The sequence below is a fragment of the Ceratotherium simum genome, chromosome 12 (assembly GCF_057802395.1).
Source record: "Ceratotherium simum simum isolate JZ-2026a chromosome 12, ASM5780239v1, whole genome shotgun sequence".
NCBI classification, from domain to species: Eukaryota; Metazoa; Chordata; class Mammalia; order Perissodactyla; family Rhinocerotidae; genus Ceratotherium; species Ceratotherium simum.
In genome coordinates, this window is record NC_141911.1 from 37,579,994 (window position 1) to 37,601,138 (window position 21,145).

At 36.9% G+C, this 21,145-nt stretch overlaps 1 protein-coding gene across 3 annotated transcripts in view; it reads right to left on the reverse strand.

Annotated features, from left to right (window-relative positions):
* ARHGAP10 (Rho GTPase activating protein 10) overlaps positions 1–21,145 on the reverse strand; it is a 291,557-nt gene that overhangs the window by 149,058 nt on the left and 121,354 nt on the right. For all 3 annotated transcript variants that reach the window (XM_087437555.1, XM_004420900.3, XM_087437556.1), the window contains exons 9-10: positions 20,656–20,762; positions 18,805–18,899 (exon numbers count right to left, since the gene is read on the reverse strand). In XM_087437555.1, the coding sequence (XP_087293681.1) occupies positions 18,805–18,899; positions 20,656–20,762 (202 nt within the window). The remainder of the gene's footprint in view (positions 1–18,804; positions 18,900–20,655; positions 20,763–21,145) is intronic.

The window sequence follows — 21,145 nt, forward strand, 5'->3', positions numbered from 1 at the left end:
CCACACCACTCATCTGTCAGTAGCCAGGCTGTGGTGGCAGCTCACATAGAGGAACTGGAAGGACTTACAGCTAGAATATACAACTATGTACTGGGGCTTTGGGAGGAAAAAAAAAAATAGGAAGATTGGCAACAGATGTTAACTCAGGGCAAATCTTTCCCAGCAAAAAAAAAAAGAAAAAAAAATGTACTATTATGCATCAAGCACTCCCCTACGCCCATGCATGAGAAGCATCTAGGAAGCTATTATCTGTATTCTATATTTGACCCTATATCAACTCATTCTCTTTCAACCGCATTTTTCATATTTCTATCAAGGCATGTGGAAGACAACCGTTTTCCTTATATTCGATGTAACAGACCAATGAGCCTATAAATTAAGAAAATATACAAAAAAGTAAGAGTGGAGAGAAACATTCACGACTGATTTATAAGCTATCAATTAATGAGATATTATTGTAAACAGAGAAATCAAGAGAAAAAACTAAGAAGCACCCACCAAAACTTATGATAGTAACAACCAGGAATATTCTAATGCTTTTCTAAGAGGAATGTTGAAAAGGAAAAGGGGAAAAACCAAACCAGCACGTTACAAGTCCTACAGTAAATTTCACTCTGAGAAGGGGAAAGTGCCAAAGCCAAACAAAACACTTTTAAAAAGTCACAGAAATGTAGCTGTCATAATCAGTTTCTCATAAGGGTTGCTGGAAAAAAAATTTTAAGTACAAATCTATGAATCATACATTTTTCCAGAGATGATAAAAGCATGTTGCCTGATTTTACTAAGGGTGAAGACTTTATAATAACTTCCTTCTTCTGTCCACCAAAAAGATGTTCCCAATAGAGCGAGTAAGCAATGGTATAGCCAGAAGCAGGATTATATCCTCCAACAAAAGTGAATTCAAACCATTAATCATTAGAGAACTGCTGCTTCTGCTTAGAATGCAGAAGATTCTAAGAGAACACTGTTCTCTCTCTAACAAGAACAAGATGGAGAACCTATAAAATCATAGTAGGTTTTTCTTTTTTAAATAACCATCTGAGAACTGAAGATACAAAAAAAAAAAAATCTAAAGATTTTTTAGATGTAGAAAGTGCAGAAAGTAACAAGCCCTTTCTTGGGGAGAAGACGAACACACACACACAAACACACACAAGACTCCTTTCATCCTCTGAAAGCAGCTGGACAAAGAGGAAGCCATCAGAGATGAGGAAAACAGTAGAATTTTAACAAAGTTTTAAAGGTAGAGTATGGGCTGGTGTGATGGTTTAGAATCCCTAGAAGACGGAGACACAAAGAGAGTCGGAACCCACTCTCCAACTCATTCTGTGGGACCTCACCAAGTGCTCACGAGCAGTCTGAGAAGAGGGCTGAAAGAGATGCCCCCTGAGGTGTGTCTGCTAAGTATGAGGGGCAGGGCAGGAGATCTTCCAGAGAAGGTTCTGATGGCATCCTCAAATCACAGGAAGCCTGTGATAAATGGAATCCAATTAAAGTAACAACAATCTCAGCTCAACTACCAACTGAGGTGACAGCCCTACACATTAGCAGTCTGACAGAAGAATGAGCATGCCCTATACCAAGCATAAATATTACTTACTTTAGTCTCTACTGCTCTCTTACACACAATATCTGGCATTCAACCAAAAAAATTACAAGGCATGCAAAGAAACAAGAAAATGTAACCCAACATCAAGAGAAAAAGCAGTCATGAGAACCAGACCCAAAAACAGCCCAGATATTAAGGGGAAAAAATCAGAGAGAAACCTAAAAACAACTAAAGGCATACCTCGTTTTATTGCACTTCACTTTATTGTGCTTCAGATATTGGATTTTCAAAAAATCCAGGTTTGTGGCAACCCTGCATGGAGCAAGTCTATCCACGCCATTTTCCAACAGCATTTGCTCACTTCGTGTCTCTTGTCACATTTGGTAATTCTAGCAATATTTCAAACTTTTTCATTATTATTATATTTTTGATGGTGATCTGTGATCAGTGATCTCTGATGTTACTACTTTAATAGTTTTGGGGCACCACAAACCACGCCCATATAAAACAGGGAACTTACTCGATAAATGTTGTGTGTTCTGACTGATACAATGACTGGCCATTCCCCCATCTCTCTCCCTCTCCTCAGCCCCCTATTCCCTGAGACAAACAATATTGAAATTACGCCAATTAATAACCCTACAATGACCTCTGAGTGTTCAAGTAAAAGGAAGAGACCCACGTCTCTCACTTTAAATCAAAAGCTAGAAATGATCTAGCTTAGTGAGGGAGGAATGTCAAAAGCCAAGATAGGTCAAGGGCCAGCACCAGTGGCTTAGTGGTTAAGTTCGGTATGCTCCGCTTCAGTGGCCTGGGTTCAGTTCCCGGGAGTGGACCTATACTACTTGCCTGGCCATGCTGTGGTGGCAACCTACATACAAAATAGAGGAAGACTGGCAAGAGATGTTGGCTTAGGGTGAATCTTCCTCAAGCAAAAAGAGAGAGATTGGCGACAGATGTTAGCTCAGGGTGAATCTTCCTCACCAAAAAAAAAAAAGAAGCCAAAAGCTGGACCTCTTGTGCCAAACAATTAGCCAAGTTCTGAATGCAAAGAAAAGTTCTTGAAGGAAATTCAAGTGCTACTCCAGTGAACAAACGAATGATAAGGAAGCAACGCAGCCTTATCGCTGACATTAAAAAAGTTTTAGTGGTCTGGATAGACGATCAAATCAGCCATAATATTCCCTTAAGTCCAAGCCTAATCCAGAGTAGTGACCTAACTCTCTTCAATTCTGTGAAGGCTGAGAGGTGAAGAAGCTGCAAAAGAAAAGTCTGAAGCTAGCAGAGGTTGATTCATGAGGTTTAAGGAAAGAAGCTGTTTCTGTAACATAAAAGTGCAAGTTGAAGCAGCAAGTGCTGATGTAGAAGCTGCAGCAAGTTATCCAGAAGATCTAGCTAAGATAATTAATGCAAAGGGTACACTAAACAACAGATTTTCAATGTAGACTAAATAGCCTTATATTAGAAGATGCCATTTAGGACTTTCATAGCTAGAGAGGAGAAGTCAATGCCTGGCTTCAAAGCCTCAAAGGATGGGCTGACTCTCTTGTTAGGGGCTAATGCAGCTGGTAACTTTCAGTTGAAGCCAATGCTCATTTACCATTCCAAAAATCATAGGGCCCCTAAGAATGATGCTAAATCTACTCTGCCTGTGCTCTATAAATGAAAAAACAAAGGCTGAATGACAGCCCATCTGTCTACAACACGGTTTACTGAATATTTTAAGCCTATTGTTGAGACCTACTGCTTGGAAAAAAGATTCCCTTCAAAATATTACTACTCATTGACAATGTGCCTGTCACCCAAGAGCTCTGATGAAGATGTATGATGAGATTAATGTTGTTTTCATGCCTGCTAACACAACATCCATTCTGCAGCCCATGGATCAAGGAGTATTTTCAACTTTCAAGTCTTATTACTTAAGAAATACATTTTGTAAGGCTATAGCTGCCATAGTGATTCCTCTGATGGATCTGGGAAAAGTCAAGTGAAAACCTTCTGGAAAGAGATTCACCATTATAGATGCCATTAAGAACATTCATGATTCATGAGAAGAGGTCAAAACATCAACAGTAACAGGAGTTTGGAAGAAGCTGATGCCAATCCTCATTAATGACCATCAGGGGTTCAAGATTTCAGCGGAGGAAGTAACTGCAGACGTGAAAACAGCAAAACAACTAGAATTGAAAGTGGAACCTGAAGATGCGACTGAATTGCTGCAATCTCATGCTAAAACTTTTAACAAATGAGGAGTTGCTTCTTGCGGATGAGCAAAGAAAGTGGTTTCTTGAGATGGAATCTACTCCTGGTGAAGATGCTGTGAAGACTGCTGAAATGACAACAAAAGATTTAGAATGTGACATAAACTTAGTTGACAAAGCAGCAGCACGGTTTGAGAGGACTGTCTCCACCTTTGAAAGAAGTTTTACTGTTGGTAAAATGCTATCAAACAGCATCACATGCTACAGAGAAATCGTTCATGGAAGAAAGAGAATCAATGAAGCAAAATTCATTGTTGTCTTATTTTAAGAAATTGCCACAGTCGCACCCCAACCTTTAGCAACCACCACCCTGATCAGTCAGCAGCCATCAACGTCAAGACCCTCTACCAGCAAAATGATTATGACTCGCTGAAGGCTCAGACGATGGTTAGTATTTTTTAGCAATGAAGTATTTTTTAATTAAGATGTATACATTGGTTTTTTTAGACATAATGCTATTGCACACTAACAGACTACAGTATAAACATAACTTTTACATGCATTGGGAAACTAAAAAATGCATGTGACTCACTTTATTGCCATGTTCACTTTATTGTGATATTTGCTTTATTAAGGTCATCTGGAACCAAACTCTCAATATCTCCAAGGTATGCCTGTATACGTATGTTAAAGGATCTAGTGCAAAAGATGGCCAACATGTATAAACTGATGGAAATTCCAGCAAAGAGATGGAAACTATTAAAAGGAGAAAATGGATACATAAGAAATGGAAAATAAAATAACAGTGATGGAGAATTCAGGAGCACACCTTTCATATGCAAACCAAACAATCTTGAGTCTGTATCCCCAACCATTCCCTTTACCTAACTCTCACACACCAAGACAAGATTTACCTGGCCCTAAATCACCCCAGGGCCAGATACCAGACAACTAAAAACCACCCCTAGAGCCTAAAACTCACTGACATTATTCAAACTAGACAATCCTAAGCTGTTTCCCTTTCTCTGCCTTGCCTTTCCCACAGAAACCCCAAAACGGCTCTGGTCTAGGATTTTCCCTCACTCCTTCCTGACTCCTGACCAAAACCTGGTGTTTCCCACATGGCCCTGTGTGGTATAGTGTGCCCTCTTCTGGAAACTGTGGGTAATAAAATTGTCTTCCAGTGGCATTCGCCTCTCCATGTCATCACTCAGTTACTTTCATAAATTAAAATCCTGAGGTACGATTGGAACAAATAACAAGTGGTCTAACATAATGCAATCGGAATCCCAGAAAGTGAAGAAAGAGAAAATGGGACAGAAGATGTATCTGAAGAGATAAAGGCTAAGATTTTCTAAAACTGATAAGAAATATCAACTCATATATCCAAGAACTTCAATGAACCCCAGGTAGGATAAAACAAAGAAAATCACACCTAGGCACATCATAAAAAGAAAATCTTGAAAGCAGCAAAATAAAAAGACAACATATAGGGAAACAACAAGAAAGATGGATCTCTTGTCATGAGAAAAAAAACTAGGGGCCTAAAGAAAATCAAATATCTTCTTTGAAGTGCTGGGGGAAAAATCCTATCAATCTAGAATTTTACATCCATCAAAAATGAAAGCAAAATAAAAGACATTTTCAGACAGACAAAACATGAATGAATTCTTCTCCAGCACACCTGCATTACAAGAAATTCTCAAATTAAACTAGCCTAACGAACTTAAGGGAAATGGCACAAGATAGAAACTCAATTCTACAGAAAAGAAGGAAGAAAATCAGAATGGATAAAAATGTTGGTATTAAAAAAAAGACAAAAAACTCATACATACACACGTTTATATATACATATATGTAAATAAAACAAATTTCTTTAGAAGATTACTGATTACTGTATTCATAAAGTAAAAGTAGTAATGTATTATTGGGTTTATAATGCATGTAGAATTAAAATATATAATAACAAGGGCACAGAGGGCAAAGGGTGATAATTAGAAGTCTACTGCTGTAAGGTTCTTATATTGTTTATTAAAAAGTAGATACTGTGCATTTAAAAATGCATGTTATATTCTAGGACAAAGTACTAAAAATGCACATACAAAGAGGCATAACTAAAAATCAACAGAGAAGATAAAATAGAATACTAAAAAAGACTCAATTCACTAAAAGAAGTCAGCAAAGGAGGAACAAAAGAACAAAGAGCAAACAGGACAGAAAACAAAACCAAGATGGTAGGCTTACACTCATACATATCAATAATTACATTATACATAAATTAACTAAAACCCTGATTAAAAAGCAAAAGCTAAATAGACTGGATTTTTTCAAAGCAAGACTCAATTATATGCTGTTTATGAAAAACCAAGTTTAAACATAAAGACACAGACAGGTAAAAGGAAAAGGATGAAAAAAGATATACCATGTAAACACTAAGCATAAGAAAGCTAGTGTGACTATATTAATATTAAACAAGGTAGATTTCAAGATAAAGATTATTAGCAGAAACAGAGACATTTCATAACGATAAAAGGGTCACTTCATCAAGAAGGCATAGCAACCAAATGTGCATACACAAAAAAGAAAAAGAGCTCAAATATTCAATACATGAAACAAAAATTGACAAAAATAAAGGGAAACGGGCAAGTCCTAATCATAGAGATTTTAACATCCTTACTTTAGTCACTGATAGAACAATATCAAAAATCAAAACAATATAGAAGATTTGAGCAGTACTAGCCATCAACTTGATCTAATTGACAGAGAACACTATACCCAACAATAGCAGAAAACTCACTGTTCTCAAGTGCACATGGAAAATTTACCAAACAGACCACATTTGGGGCAATGAGACAAATCTAGTAAACTTCAAAGTATTGATAAAATACAGAGTATGTTCTCTGACCAAAAGAGTATTAAAGGAGAAAAGCAATAATAATATTACATGTAGAAAATCCTCAATCTTTGGGGATTTTTAAAACACTTCTAAATAACACCTGGGTTAAAATTCAACACCTATGTCCTAATCACACAAAAAAATTTAAAAAATTACTTGGAACTGATTTACAATGAAAACACTACAAATCAAAATTTCTGGGATGCAAGCTAAAGCAGCCCTTAAAAGAAAATTTATAGGAGCCAGCCCGGTGGCATAATGGTTCAGTTCATGTGCTCCGCTTCATTGGCCTGGGGTGCATGGGTTCAGATCCTGGGCACAGACCTACACACCGCTCATCAAGCCATGCTGTGGTGGCATCCCACATACAAAATAGAGGAAGAATGGCACAGATGTTAGCTGAGGGACAATATTCCTCAAGCAAAAAGAGGAAGACTGGCAACAGATGTTAGTTTAGGGCCAATCTTCCTTACCAAAAAAAAAAAAGAAAGAAAGAAAATTTATAAATTTAAATGTCTATATTCAAAAATAAAGTAGAAAATCAATTCTTCCATCTTAAGAAGTGAGTAAAAAAATAAAATCCAAAGTAAATAAAAGGAAAGAGTAAAAAGAAAAGCAGACACCAGTGAAATATAAAATGGACAATATGAGTTACCTGAAAACATTAACAAAATTGATAAAGCTCTAGGTACAACTTTCCAAGAAAAACTAAAATAAAAATCTCAAATATCAAGCTTAAAAAAAAAGTATCACTAAAGAACATACAGATATGAAAATAACAAGTGGATATTATGAAGAATTTTTTGCCAACAAAGTCAACAGCTTAGAAGAAATAAACGTATTCCTTGAAAACCACAATTTACCAAACTAACACAAGAAAAATAGAAAATCTGAATAAGCCTTTACCCACTAAACAAACTGAATCCATAATTTTTAAACTTTCCACAAAGAAAACTCCAGACCAAGATGGCTTCACAGGTAAATTCTCTCAAACACTTAAGGAAGAAATAATACAAATACTACATAGACACTTTCAAATAACAGAGCAAGATGAAAAACTTCCCAACTCTTATCTGAAGTCACCATAATCCTGATATCAAAATCAGACACAGACGTTACAAAAAAGAACACAACACACAATATCCCTCATGAACATAAATACAAATATCCTTAACCAAATATTAGCAAAATGAATACAGCAATATACAAAGAGATTAATATGCAATGATCAAGTAGAGTTTATTTCAGGAATGCAAGGTTAGTTTAAATTATAAAATTCAATGCAATTCACCTACTAACAGATTCAAGAAAAATATTTAATGATCATTTCAATAGACATTAACAAATGTCTTGTCAAAATTCAACATCTATTCATAATTAAAGCTAGGAATAGACAAAAACTTCCTTAGCATGATAAACGCATCTATGCACAATCTTCAGCTAACATTGTACTTTACAATGAAATAATAAATGCTTTTCCCCTAAGATTGAGAATAAGGTAAGATGCCCAATATCACCACTTCTATTTAACATATTACTGGAGGTCTTGAGAGTGCAATAAGACAAGTAAAATTAAAACAAGGCATACCGGTTAGAAAGAAAGAAAGCTGTCTTTATTCACACGATACCACTGTGTACATAAAAAATCCTAAAGAAACAACAAGAACTAATAAGTCAACTCAGCAATACTGTAGGATACGAAAACTAATTGCATTTCTATATACTAACAGTATATTGCAAAATGAAATGTAAGACATAATACCTTTAAAAATAACATCCAGAAACATAATATACTTAGGGAAATTTAACAAAAGATGCCCATGATCCCTATATTGAAAACCATAAAACATCACTGAGAGAAATTAAAAACTAAATAGAAAGTCATAATCATGAATTATCAAGGATCCATTTTGATAAAATTGGCCTGTAGGATTTTTTTAGAAATAAACTGTAAAATTTATATGAAAATGCAAAGGATCAAGAAGGACCAAAACAATTTTGAAAAAGAATAGAGTAATTATACTACCTGGCTTCAAAGACTTACTATAAAGCTACAATAATAATAATAGTATGAAACTGGCAAAAGAACAAACAAATAGGTCAGTGGGACAGAATAGAGAATCCAGAAATAGACTTACACATACAGTCAAATGATTTACAACAAAGATGCCAAAACAATTCAATGATGGGAAAGTCCTTTTCAACAAATGGTACTAGAAATCCTAGACGTCTATATAGGAAAAAATAAATAACACTCAACTTCCACAAATCACACCATACAACCTCAAAAATCTTCATGAGTCACAGACTAATTATAAAGCTTTTATAAGAAAACATGGGAAAATATCTTCACAACCTTGGTATAGCTAAAGATTTCTTAGAGCAAAGAGCTCTACCAATAAAAATTTTTAAAACTGATAAATTCAACTTTATCAAAATTAGAATCTTCTCATCAAAAGACACTGTTAAGAAAATGAAAAGGCAAACCACATGAGAGAAAATATTCACAATTAATGTACCTGATGAAGCATTTGTATCCAGAATACTTAGAATAACTCCTACAATTCAGTAACAAAAAGACCAACAACATAATTTTTTAAATAAGCCAAAGATTTGAAAAGACATTTCACAACAGAAGAAATATAAATGGCCAAAAAGCACACGAGAAAGTGGTCAACATCACTAGTCATGATTAGCTCAAATGAAAAAGATTAACCTAATCAAATGTTGGCAAGAAGGTGGAGCTACTGGAACTCTCATACATTGCTAGTGGGAGGATAAAACTATTTTGGAAAACGGTCAGTTTCCTAAAAAGTCAAAAAATATATACGTATTTATATATACATACATACATACACACACACACATATGCACACACCATGGACCCAGCAATCCCACTCCGAGGCATTTATCCAGGAGAAATGAAAATGTGTGTCCACAAAAACCTTGGTATACAATTGTTGGTTACAGTTTTATTCACAAAAGCTAAAAACTTTTCTATGACCCACTCTAATGTTCTTTGGCATGCATTTTAAGAATAAATTCATATTAAATTCATACTTCCATTTAAATGTTAGAACCAACAAATACGTGGCATTCAGTATGACACTATCAACAATACCATCTTCAGGGCAAAATCTTACATTCTATGAGAAACACAGAAGCCCATATACAAGAAATGCTGTTTCTAATTCTACCCACTTCATTTTTTACGAATTCTATCTAAAATCTTCAAAAATAACTTCCTTTCCTATTCTCCCTACATTGGAGTCTTAGTAGAATTCTTGAATGACGCACCATCTCTGACCAGATAAAGCCACAGAGCCCTTCACATTCTGGCGTTATTCATCCCCTGCACCACAACCAATGAAGCTACTGTTACACTTTTTTTTTTCCCTGAAATATACACTCGTAAATATATTCACGTAAAAGAAAATAGTAAAATTCCATTCAATTCCACAAACATTTTTTGGAGTTGTCTTATCAAATGCTTTAAAGCAGGGCTTCTCAACAGCGACACTACTGACATATTGGACCAGACGATCCTTTGTTGTGGAGGGCTGTCCTGTGCTGGATAGTTAGTGGCATGGCTGGCCTCTATCCACTAGATGTCAGCAGCCACAGACTGCCCTTGCCCTTCCCCACCCCACTTGTGACAATCAAAATGTTTCCTGACATAAAATCACTCACAGTTGAGAACCTCTGACTTAAAAGATTATCTCAACATATTTTCTCAAGATTTCTATGACTCTTTTTGCCTTGGGCCTCTCTTCCTCTGAGTTTCCAAACTGTTAACAGACATTCAAGATTCAATTTAACGATCAACTTTTCTTAGTAGGCTTTCCCAGTCAGCCCCACTCCTTATTGCTTCTCAGCACCCAAAGCCCCTCAGACAGACCTCTGAACTGTGATTTCTTTGTAAACCCTCTTAGTCTGTGAGCTCCCTTAATGGCAGGCCTTTTAGTTTCTGGTTTATTCTTGCATCCTCAGAGCCAAACACAGTCAATGATTGTTTAGGTGCCTAAATGACATGCACTATAAAATACTTACAAATATTACTACAGCTAATGTACTACAAAAACATTATTATTATTCTTCAGTCCAACTGCATGGGCTTCTGGAAGCAACATATTCTTAACTCAGTCTTTTAAGGTGACAAACAGCATAGTATCAAGCACACAAATGCTCAAGTCATTGGTGTAAAACATCCTGAACCGCATAATGCTTCAGATATACAGGTGGTTTCATCCTCCATCATCATCAGAAAATATAAATGGGTGAATTATAAAAGTAAGAAGTATCTTGCCATCCTTTTAAGAGCGATATACTAGGAATTAGGCAAAACCAAACCAAATATAATATTTGAAATGTCAGATTAATGAGAGCAAAATAGGAAGCATTTTCTTTAAGCAGTGCCTGAATGTTATGTGTGGGAGAACTTCACAGAATCGTACTTATTTATCCAGCAAATGTGTGGGGGTCACAGCACAATGTGGCATGCGGCAAGCATGCCAAGGAAGCTAAAAGCATGATAGTTATATAACAAAATTGTAGGGGTGCGGGGTGAGGAGATGATTATTTCACCCTTCAGGAAGGAGAGCCGCATCTCCTGACAGACTACAGCTTGCCACGGGGAAAACAACTACATGAAACATTCTCCAACCTAACAAGAGTGACATGACCATTTCACAGGCCATAGTATTGGCAACATGGTTGGCATGAAATAGTGAATGTTCATAGTCATTTTAAGAGCCTTATTTTAGTTATGGTAAGTCTTTATTTGCAGCTGTGTTCCTTTCTTTTTTTTAAGCTTTATTGAGATATAATTCACATCACAAAATTTATCTACTTAGAGTTTACAATTCAATAGCTTTTAATATAGCCACACTCTTGTATAACCATCCCCAAATTCAATTTTAGAACATATTCATCAGCCCCCCAAAAAAACCCATACCTATTTAGCAGTCACTCTCCATTTCCCTCCAAACCCCCAGCCCTAGGCAACCACTAATCTACTTCTGTCTATATAGATTTGCTTGTTCTGGATGTTTCATATAAATAGAATCATAGAATACGTGGTCTTTTGTTACTGGTTTATTTCACTTAGCATATAGTTTTCAAGGTTCATCCACATCGTAGTATGTATGAGTTCTTCATTCCTTTTTATTGCCAAGTCATATTTCATTGTATGGATATACCATATTTTACCTATTCATTCATTATTAGACATTTGGGTTGTTTCTACTTTTTGGCTATTATGAATGATGCTGCTATGAACATTCATGTACAAGTTTTTATGTAGACATATGTTTCCATTTCCCTTGGATATATAACTAGGAACAGAATTTCTGAGTCATACGGTAACTTTATGCTTAACTTTTTGCAGAACTGCCAAATGGTTTTCCAAAGCAGTTACACTATTTTAAATTTCCACCATCAGTGATTAATAGTCCCAATTTCTTCACATCCTCACGAATATTTGTTATCTGACTTTTTAATTATAGCCATCCTAGTGGGTGTGAGGTGGTATCTCACTGCAGTTTTGATTTGCATTTCCCTAATGGATAATGATGTTAAGCATCTTTTCATGTGCTTATTGACCACCTCTGTATTTTCTTTCAAGAAATCTCTATTCAGATCTTGTGCCCATTTTTCAATTGGGTTATCTTTTTATTATCAAATTACTGAATTATTATATCAGGTTATTATAAGAGTTCTTTATATATTCTGGATACAAGTCCCTTATCAGATATATCATTTGCAAGTATTTGCTCCCATTCTGTGGGTTGTCTTTTCACTTTTTTGATGGTGTTCTTAAATGCTAACTCTTAGCTAAGATAAACTTTTAGTGAATTGAGGGGAGGAAAATGAAGCACACATCCATCATTGTTAATAAAAGCAATAATGCCTAGTTTGACCCCACATCCCCGACCAGAGCCATCCGCCCTTGCATTTTCAGTAACAGATGCTCCAAGTATTAGAACAGCACATGGATGTCTGGAAACAAAAGACGGCAATTTCCCAGCCTCAGCATTTCCCAGCCCTGCTTGCAACTAGGTGCAACCATGCAACTCCATTCAGGTCGATGGTATGTGAGCGAAGGTAGTGTGTGCAACCTCTGGAAAGCGGTCCTACAAGAGTCAGTGCTATACGATAAATGGGAGTGGGCATCTTGGACCTAAGGTGACGGGGAAGGTAAACCATGCACAAGAGGGAGCAGAATCTGACACCAAAAAGCATGATATTCAACCCTGATCTGACTACCTCTAGGCTTCTTGAACAAGAGAAAAAAGAAACTTTACACTGTTTAAGCCATCTTCTTTTGAGTTTTTCTGTTACATGCAACCAAACTTGATCCAAATTCATGCAACAATTAAGTGGAAGCTCTTGATTTACATCTACACAGATCAAATGCAAGTCTAGGCTCCATTTTGCAGTTTAGAGTATTATCTATTGTCACCATGTCACCATGTCACCTGACTGCTTTTCCAACACAAGGAATAAACAATAGCAAAAACTGATACCAGGAAAGAAGACCAAATAAATTTATATTAAACATATGCAATCAACTGTGAAATTATTATATTAAGGTACCCAATAGGAATTCTATACAAACTCCACCAGAAACACATTTACAATACCCACATGCTCCAAAATGGGTTACGTTTATTTTCTTTAAGCAGAATGAAAACATTGGCACTCACAGTGCTGCAGTGTGGTACAGAAGAAAAGGACAGTTGACTGACAGTTGCTTGATCGAATCTAATCCCAGTTCTGTCACTTCTAAGCAACAATTCAATTTCATTTAATCCAGTACAAATTTGGTGAATGCCCACCACATATAAAGCACTGCATTTGGTATTGCAGTACCAAATAATACTAAGATGGCGTTCCTACCCTCATGGAATTCATAATCTAATAGACCAAGAACAAATTACTTATAATTCCAGTAGCCTACCTGGCCAGGAATCAGGAAAACAGACAAGAGAAGAGCCTGCCTCGTTCAAACTTTTCACTCAATGATGCCCTCGAAATCCCAGAATTAGGGTAGAGACCTCAAAGTACACTCACCGTCCCCCCTCCAGATTTTGCTCCAAAAGTGGGAGACCAACAGCAACACATTGACAGTGGGTGGGTGGCAGGAACATAAGGGCCCCCACAAACACTATCCATTGATAACATATAACCTAAATAGATGTTTCCCTGTTTAGAAATGAGGAAATAAACCAGAGACAACAGGAATCTGTAATTCAACTGAGAAGTAGTGTGATCCTAAAGACTCAAGGAGACACATACAAGAATAAAGTTATTTTCAAGTTAAACAAAGAGCTTTAGAAAAAGTCTTACAATAAGCATGTATTCCTTTTGAAAAAATATATGGAAGAGATCCCGTTAGAGATAATAAATTTGGGAGTTACCAACATATGGATGACACTTAAAGTCATGAGGCTGGACAAGATCATAAGGGTTAGAGTTAGGGTTAAGGAGAAGGGCCCTAAGGACTGAGCCCCAAAGAGCTCCAACATCAGGAGGTCTTGGCAAAGAGCAACTGGTAAAGGAGTCTAAACAAGGAAAAGCAAATGAGGTGGGAGAAAAAACAGGCCAGGTGTGATGCCCTTGAGCCAAGTGAAGCAAGTATATCATGGAGGAGAGAGTGACTGGCCATGTCAGATGCTGCTGCCAGGAAAGAACAAGAGGACTGAGAACTGACCACTGGACGTAGCATGTGGAGATCATGATGACCTTAACAAAATGACAGCAGTAGAGAGGTGGAGGCAAAGGCCTGATTGGAGAGGGCTCAAAAAAAATAGGAAAAAGGAAATCTGAGATCTTAAATAATAGCTTTTTGAAGAATTTTTGCTGTTTATGAGAGGAGAGAAATGGGCAGTAGACCAGAGGGCAGACTGGTGACAACAGGGTTTTTTCATTGGTGATGTGGTGATATTTTTTAAGATGGATGAAATAAGAGTATTTTGTATGCTGATGGGAATCATCAGTGGAAAGGGCAAAACTAATGTTAACAAAAAAGAAAAGGAAGAATTGCTTGAGTGATATCCTGGAGTAGAGAGAGAATGGGAAGAGGGAGTGGAAACAACTAAACAGAGAGGTTGGCCTCAGCTAGGAACACAAACAGCTCACACAGTAACGGAGGAAAGTCACGGTATCTGGGCACTGATGATAGAGTAGGTATATATGGCAACAGAAGATCTCTTCTAATTGCTTGTTTTTTCACAACAAAAGAGGACAAAATGATCAGGAAAGGGAGGCAGTACCCGAGAGAGGAAAATATGAAATATTCATCAACCAGGAGAAAGAAGGAACTAAGAAAATGTAACAGGAATAGTGGTTAGAATTAATGGCTATGTGAGGCTAGTGGTCATGAATCTGAAGTGATCCTAGTGAACATGGTTGAACAAGTCTAATACGAAGAGACAAGGCAGAATTAAATCTTACTTAAGTTGGGGTTGGCAAACAAGTATAATAAAGGAAAAGCAAGGCAATGGAGTTGAGTGTATTTAAAAGAGTGACTATAATGACTGACTATGAAATTTAAACTAGGTAAGGAAAGAAGTGACAGTGTGCAGGACTGAGGAACAGCAGGATCAATTGATTACGGGCCTTGATGGGGAATCTAAGGACACTTACTAGAAAAGAGTAAGCAGCGAAGGATAGGAGATGGTGTCAGAAAGAGAAAGCCCTGCAATTGAGATTACAGAGGGGTTGCAGGTCCTTATAATGACAAGATCTAAGGAATGATCGTGAGAGGGAATGGCTGAGGTAGGGTAAAGAAGAAGATGACTGGAGAAAAGTTCAAGGAGTCAAGAAGCAAAGTACTAAAAGTATCATCCAAAGTGATATCGAAATTACCAAGAATTATATTAAGCATTGGAGATATAACACATAAGGATCTAAAGATTCTAAAAGCAGTTCAAAACACAGAAAAAGGTAAGAAAAACACATACTATACAGAGATACACTTTTAGGGTGAAAACATGAACAGACAGAGAAAGAAAGAAAAGACAACCAAAGAGAAGGCCAAGAAATTTGGCGAGAACCAGTATTACTCACTGTCATGGAAGCTGAAGGATGGGAGAGTTGTAGGAGGTAGAAGGTAAGTACCAAGTCAAATGCTGCTGAAGCTGCCAAGGGCTACACCCAATATCCTACTGGGTTTCTTACTGAATGACCCACAGCAATCCAACTCAACATGACCCAAAACTGAATTGATCATCTTCCTCCATCCTTATTCCTGCTTGGTTTTCCATCTTAGCAAATGGCACCAACTAGTTGCTCAAGACAGAAACCTTCCCCTCCTTCACCTTATACTCCAACATCCAATTTATCTCTAAAAACCTCCCTCAGACGGAGCCCCAAGCCTCCATTCCCACTGCCTCCACACCAATGCATGGCCCTTTTATCTACTGTTGCCATCTCCAAACCTTTCTCTACTCTGCCAGAGTGAGTTTAGAAAAATATATTTATGTCACTCACTGCCCTGCTTGAAATCATTTAATGAATTAAGCTAAAAAATATCAAGGTCAGGCCCTTGCCCTTATCTCAAGCCTTCTCTCCACTCTCCCTGGCTTTCTGTTCCAGTGATGCTGAAGGTCTCCAGGGACCTCACAGGGATCACATCCTCTCTTGTCTCCAGATCTTCACACATACTATTCACTCTGCCTGGAATATGAGTCTCAATCCCAGATGACAACAAATAATCCTTCAGTTATCCATTTAAATGTCAGATCCTCTGTACACCTTTCTTTAACCATCTGGACTAAGTTAGTAGTCCCCCTGCCATGAGTTCCTAGAAAGAAGCTCTGAGTGTCAATAGAAGTAAATCAGAGATTTCTACAAGAGGAAGGAAGCTGAAAAGGTAGAGATCCAGCCTCCAGTCCCACTTTAATAAGAAAACTCTTCGTTTCCGTTTTATATATGTGTAAAATTTTATTTGAAAAGAGGGTCTCCCTATAAAGCACTTTGAAAAGCACTAGAGTAGGTCACCTCTAAGGTCTTCCCCAGTTCCAAGAGTCTCCCTACAAGGTATCATCCTTTATAGATAAAAGTAACTCCATAGTAATTCCTCATCAATCTATGCAAGTAGTGGAAAGAGGTTACAATCATCATAAGGACTGTGACTGATGAAGAGCATTTGGCGTGATCAAGGTCTTAGAGAATATATAGGTTTAGGCAAAAATAATACAAATTGTATTAAAACAATATAAGAAAGTACTAGAAGTACCCTGCTTTCAAAACAAATCAGATTAACCTCACTTAACACCTTTTCGAGTAGACATCTCTGCTGACTCTCCTTTGTCAATAATTTAGGAAACATCACAATTACATGATAATACTCTGAGGCCCATAGCATAGTGGTTAAGAGCCTGGGCAGGAGTTCAAATCTCAGTTCTTCCACTGACTAGCTAGGTGACCTTGGGAGAATCGCTTAAGCTCTCTATGCCCCAGTTTCTCAACATAAATTGGGAAGGATAATATCTACCTGGTAGAGCTGTGGTGATGATTAAATGAGATAAAGCATGGAAGAATTAGAACACTGTCTGGCACTTAGAAAGGACTTGACAAATGCCAACCACAGGTGTATGCACACATATGTATGCTCAAGTTTATTACACAGCCTGAATCTCTTCTTAAAGTTTTTGAACCAGTCTCCTTACTGGCTTGAAATTTAACTTCTTTCACAATGACATTTCCTTTCATTTTTTTCCAGTCTTGGCAAAATGTTTATGAAACTACCTGTCCTTTTCATGGTAGTGCCAAATTTATCACGGTGCTTAAGAGCACGTTTTCATGTTCCTCGTCTTCAATTCATTTACTGGAAAGTAGAGCATCTTCTCTCTCTGCACTAACCCCATAGACTCAGTTATATCATCTGAGGGAAGATGAAGCATTAATTATTTTTGTATTCTTGGGTCCTGACCTGAAATGAACTTTTGGGTAAAAGTTTACAGTATGAGATTTTTTATTATACAAATATGAAACATCCTTTTCTAAAGACCACTGTCGCAAAAACCACGGCTGGCAAGGAACCACCATACTGTCAGCCAAAACAAAAGAAATATTCTATGAGTACTCCGATTTTCCTTAGTGCTACAGGAGGACAGAGAAATAAATACTAGACAAGTAGTAATACTGTCAGATGAACTTTTTTTATTTCCTCCTCTCTGGCAAAGATTCTTTTATAACTAAATAATTTAAAGTTATATAGCAAGAGGGCCGGCCCCGTGGCTTAGCGGTTAAGTGCGCGCGCTCTGCTGCTGGCGGCCCCGTTGGCGCGCCAATGCACCGTTTATCTGGCCATGCTGAGGCCGCATCCCACATACAGCAACTAGAAGGATGTGCAGCTATGACATACAACTATCTACTGGGGCTTTGGGGGAAAAATAAATAAATAAAATTCAAGTTATATAGGAAGAAAAAAATAGTCTTTGAATAAACAGAGTTTGCCTATGACCCTCCAACACAGAGTATATACACTGAAAATTCCCACACTCAAAAACGAATATTGTTCTGTATTAATAGCCACCACCACCACCTCTAGCTTTGTCACCCACTTCCTTACTTCCACTCATTATTCTTTTAGTGCCACAAATGAGGCTTGGATCAACAATGAAATACTCCAAGGTTATCTTTTAAGTGACAACACCAGTTAGAATAACTCCCAGCTTCAGCCACGATTAAGCTATCACTCCACAGCTAAACATAGTGACCAAGACTAAACAGCTCACAATGAATACACTGCCTGGAAATCTAACAAGATAACATTCTTTCGGGGCCGGCCCCACGGCGTAGCGGTTAAGTACGCACACTCTGCTGCTGGCGGCCCGGGGTTCAAATCCTGGGTGTGCACCAATGCACTGCTTGTCAGGCCACGCTGTGGCAGCATCCCACATAAAGCGGAGGAAGATAGGCACAAATGTTAGCCCAGGGCCAGTCTTCTTCAGCAAAAAAAATGAAAAAGAGGAAGATTGGCATGGATGTTAGCTCAGGGCTGATCTTCCTCACAAAAAAAAAAAAAGGAAAAAAAAAAGATAACATTCTTTCAAGCTGTGGAAATCTTAGTTGCAATTAACCTCTTTTTTTAAAAAAAATCATTTTTAAAAATGACTCTTTCATGAAGTCCAATAATCCCCATAACTTACCGGTCAGCAGCTTCTACATCAAAACAAAACCTTCTGTCAATGGAGTCAGTATGCCTTTTGGTACATTCTTTCAAAAAGAACACCTCTCCATCCCCCTGTAAATAATCATTTTAAACAGTCTCAAAAACTACAGTATAAACATATACACACTGAAGTATCATATATTTGGGGGAAACGGGGGCAAAGTTCAAAATTTTAAGTCCCTTTATCCTTTTCTCTTTCAAACTAGTTTATTTAAACACTATTAAAATCTTAACCATTTTTGTCATTCTCTTTTTCTTAGAGTTTTCTAGATCCTGCTTTGATTACAGTAACATTAAACCAGACCTCACGAGTGCTCATTTTAAAAGGTGAATTAACAATAGTTTCCACATGCTAGAATATGTTATCCTCTTATTGTACACTTTTAAAAAGAATAATTTGGTTTTATATCATATTATATTATACTATATGAAACAGTCAAAAATGGTCACATTTTAGACTTATAAAAATTTCAATTCCGTATGAATCTACCTGAAAGTACACCAAGGGCCTTAGATCAGCTATTGTGATCTAAATCACTCAATCTACGTGGTTTTCCTGTTTCCTAAGTGACTCACCCTCAATTTATCTTTTCTTAATTTTTTTTAATATGGTACCACTTTACCTCACCAAACCATCCTCTCTAAAAGCATTAAAAAGAGGTAAAGACAGGAGACAGAAACAATGCAGGAACACAGGTCTTCAACAAAGAACAGTAAGAAGTCTGAGCAGACACTTCTAGTATTTTAATATTTTCTAGAATATGAGGATCTCCAGATAATATGAAACATTCAAATATACAAAATATCACAATCATTATACTATAAAATATACTGTTTTAAAAATTATTTGGCAGCTAAAACAGAAAGAACCACTAAGTGGACTTGTCTTAGGACTTGAGTTAGCTCTGACTGGAAATTCAGACTCAAACCTCAAGCTCAATCTTAACCCCATCAGCCTTCCAGAGTGACATCCTGACTTCTGCCTCTTCTCTATGGCCCTGATTTTCCATGTCTATTTCATTATTACAAAAATGTGTTTGTATTATAAGCTGCATTAAACATTTTTCAGGAAGATGCAAAGTATATGTAAATAGAAATGAACTTGGGTTAATTCTATATTCACATAAGCAAAATTATGCCCATCTACCCAGCAAGCAATGAATTACCCTTCTTTCTTAAAATGTGTTATCAATTATGTTCAATACTGGTGGGAAGAACTTGGTCTCCAGACTACTGATTATTGCTATGAGCTGCAGCTTCTACTTAAAATGTATAAAGGTCACCTTTCCTACACAGCCAACTCCTGTGGTCTTCTTGCTTTTTTCTTGCTATCGTGTGTTGTTTTGCTGTTTATTTCTATGGGAAAAGTAAACTAAATGGGGAATATTTAAGTGAGAACTTTGAAAATCTAAGTGAGAAACAGTAAAAGTCACTATAGATCATCTACTCTATAATGTTTTCAGGGTGAGAATACACATATGCACCTCAGTTCTCCTGTGTAAATACTGACCTGACAGATCACTGAATCGTGAAAGCTTGGTGTAGGTGTTAACTTAAATCTTCCAATAACAGTGACATAAAAGGATTCTACTCTTCTCTTAAAAAAAAAAAGAGAAAAAATCTGACCATAAAAACCCATGCACACAATTCAAAAAACACAAGAATTGTTGTTTTCTGGCCTATTTTATTTAGAAAGAAACGAAAACAAAGATTTTAATCCTAAATAGAAAATAAAATGTATTTATCATTAGTGAATATAAACACCATTAAAATGACACCCTCAAAGACTACCTCATATAGAATACAAAGTATAAAACCCAATACTTACAAGTTTCCCCCCAGATCTGTGTTCAAATGGGATTATGTTGAACTTCTTGGCTGCTTTCCGATACATGCAGTAGTGTTTGACCCAACTGGAACCAAATGGAGCAGGCCCTGAAACAAGAAATAGAACTTCATATTTTTCCTCATAAATAAGCAGATACGCAGAATTCCAGACACATTATTAAAGAGGAAAAACCCAATAAGCAGCAACTAATACAGCTCAAGGAAACAAATCAGCAGCACTGCTGGTTCTAATAAAAGGGAAAAACAAGAGGAAATGACCAGACTCAAAGAGATAATTTGGGAAAAGTTCCTAACAGTTTTCAGCAACACAGAAGTGATTTAAAGACATACTTTTCAAATAGTTTGCTACACCATTATCTCACTCCTGAAAATCTCTTAATTGTAAGCTATGTTTTTTGTTTGTTTCTAGGCACTAAGAGCTCACGAGGGTTTCAAGAATTCCATTCAATACATGTGATGGTTTTGGATTC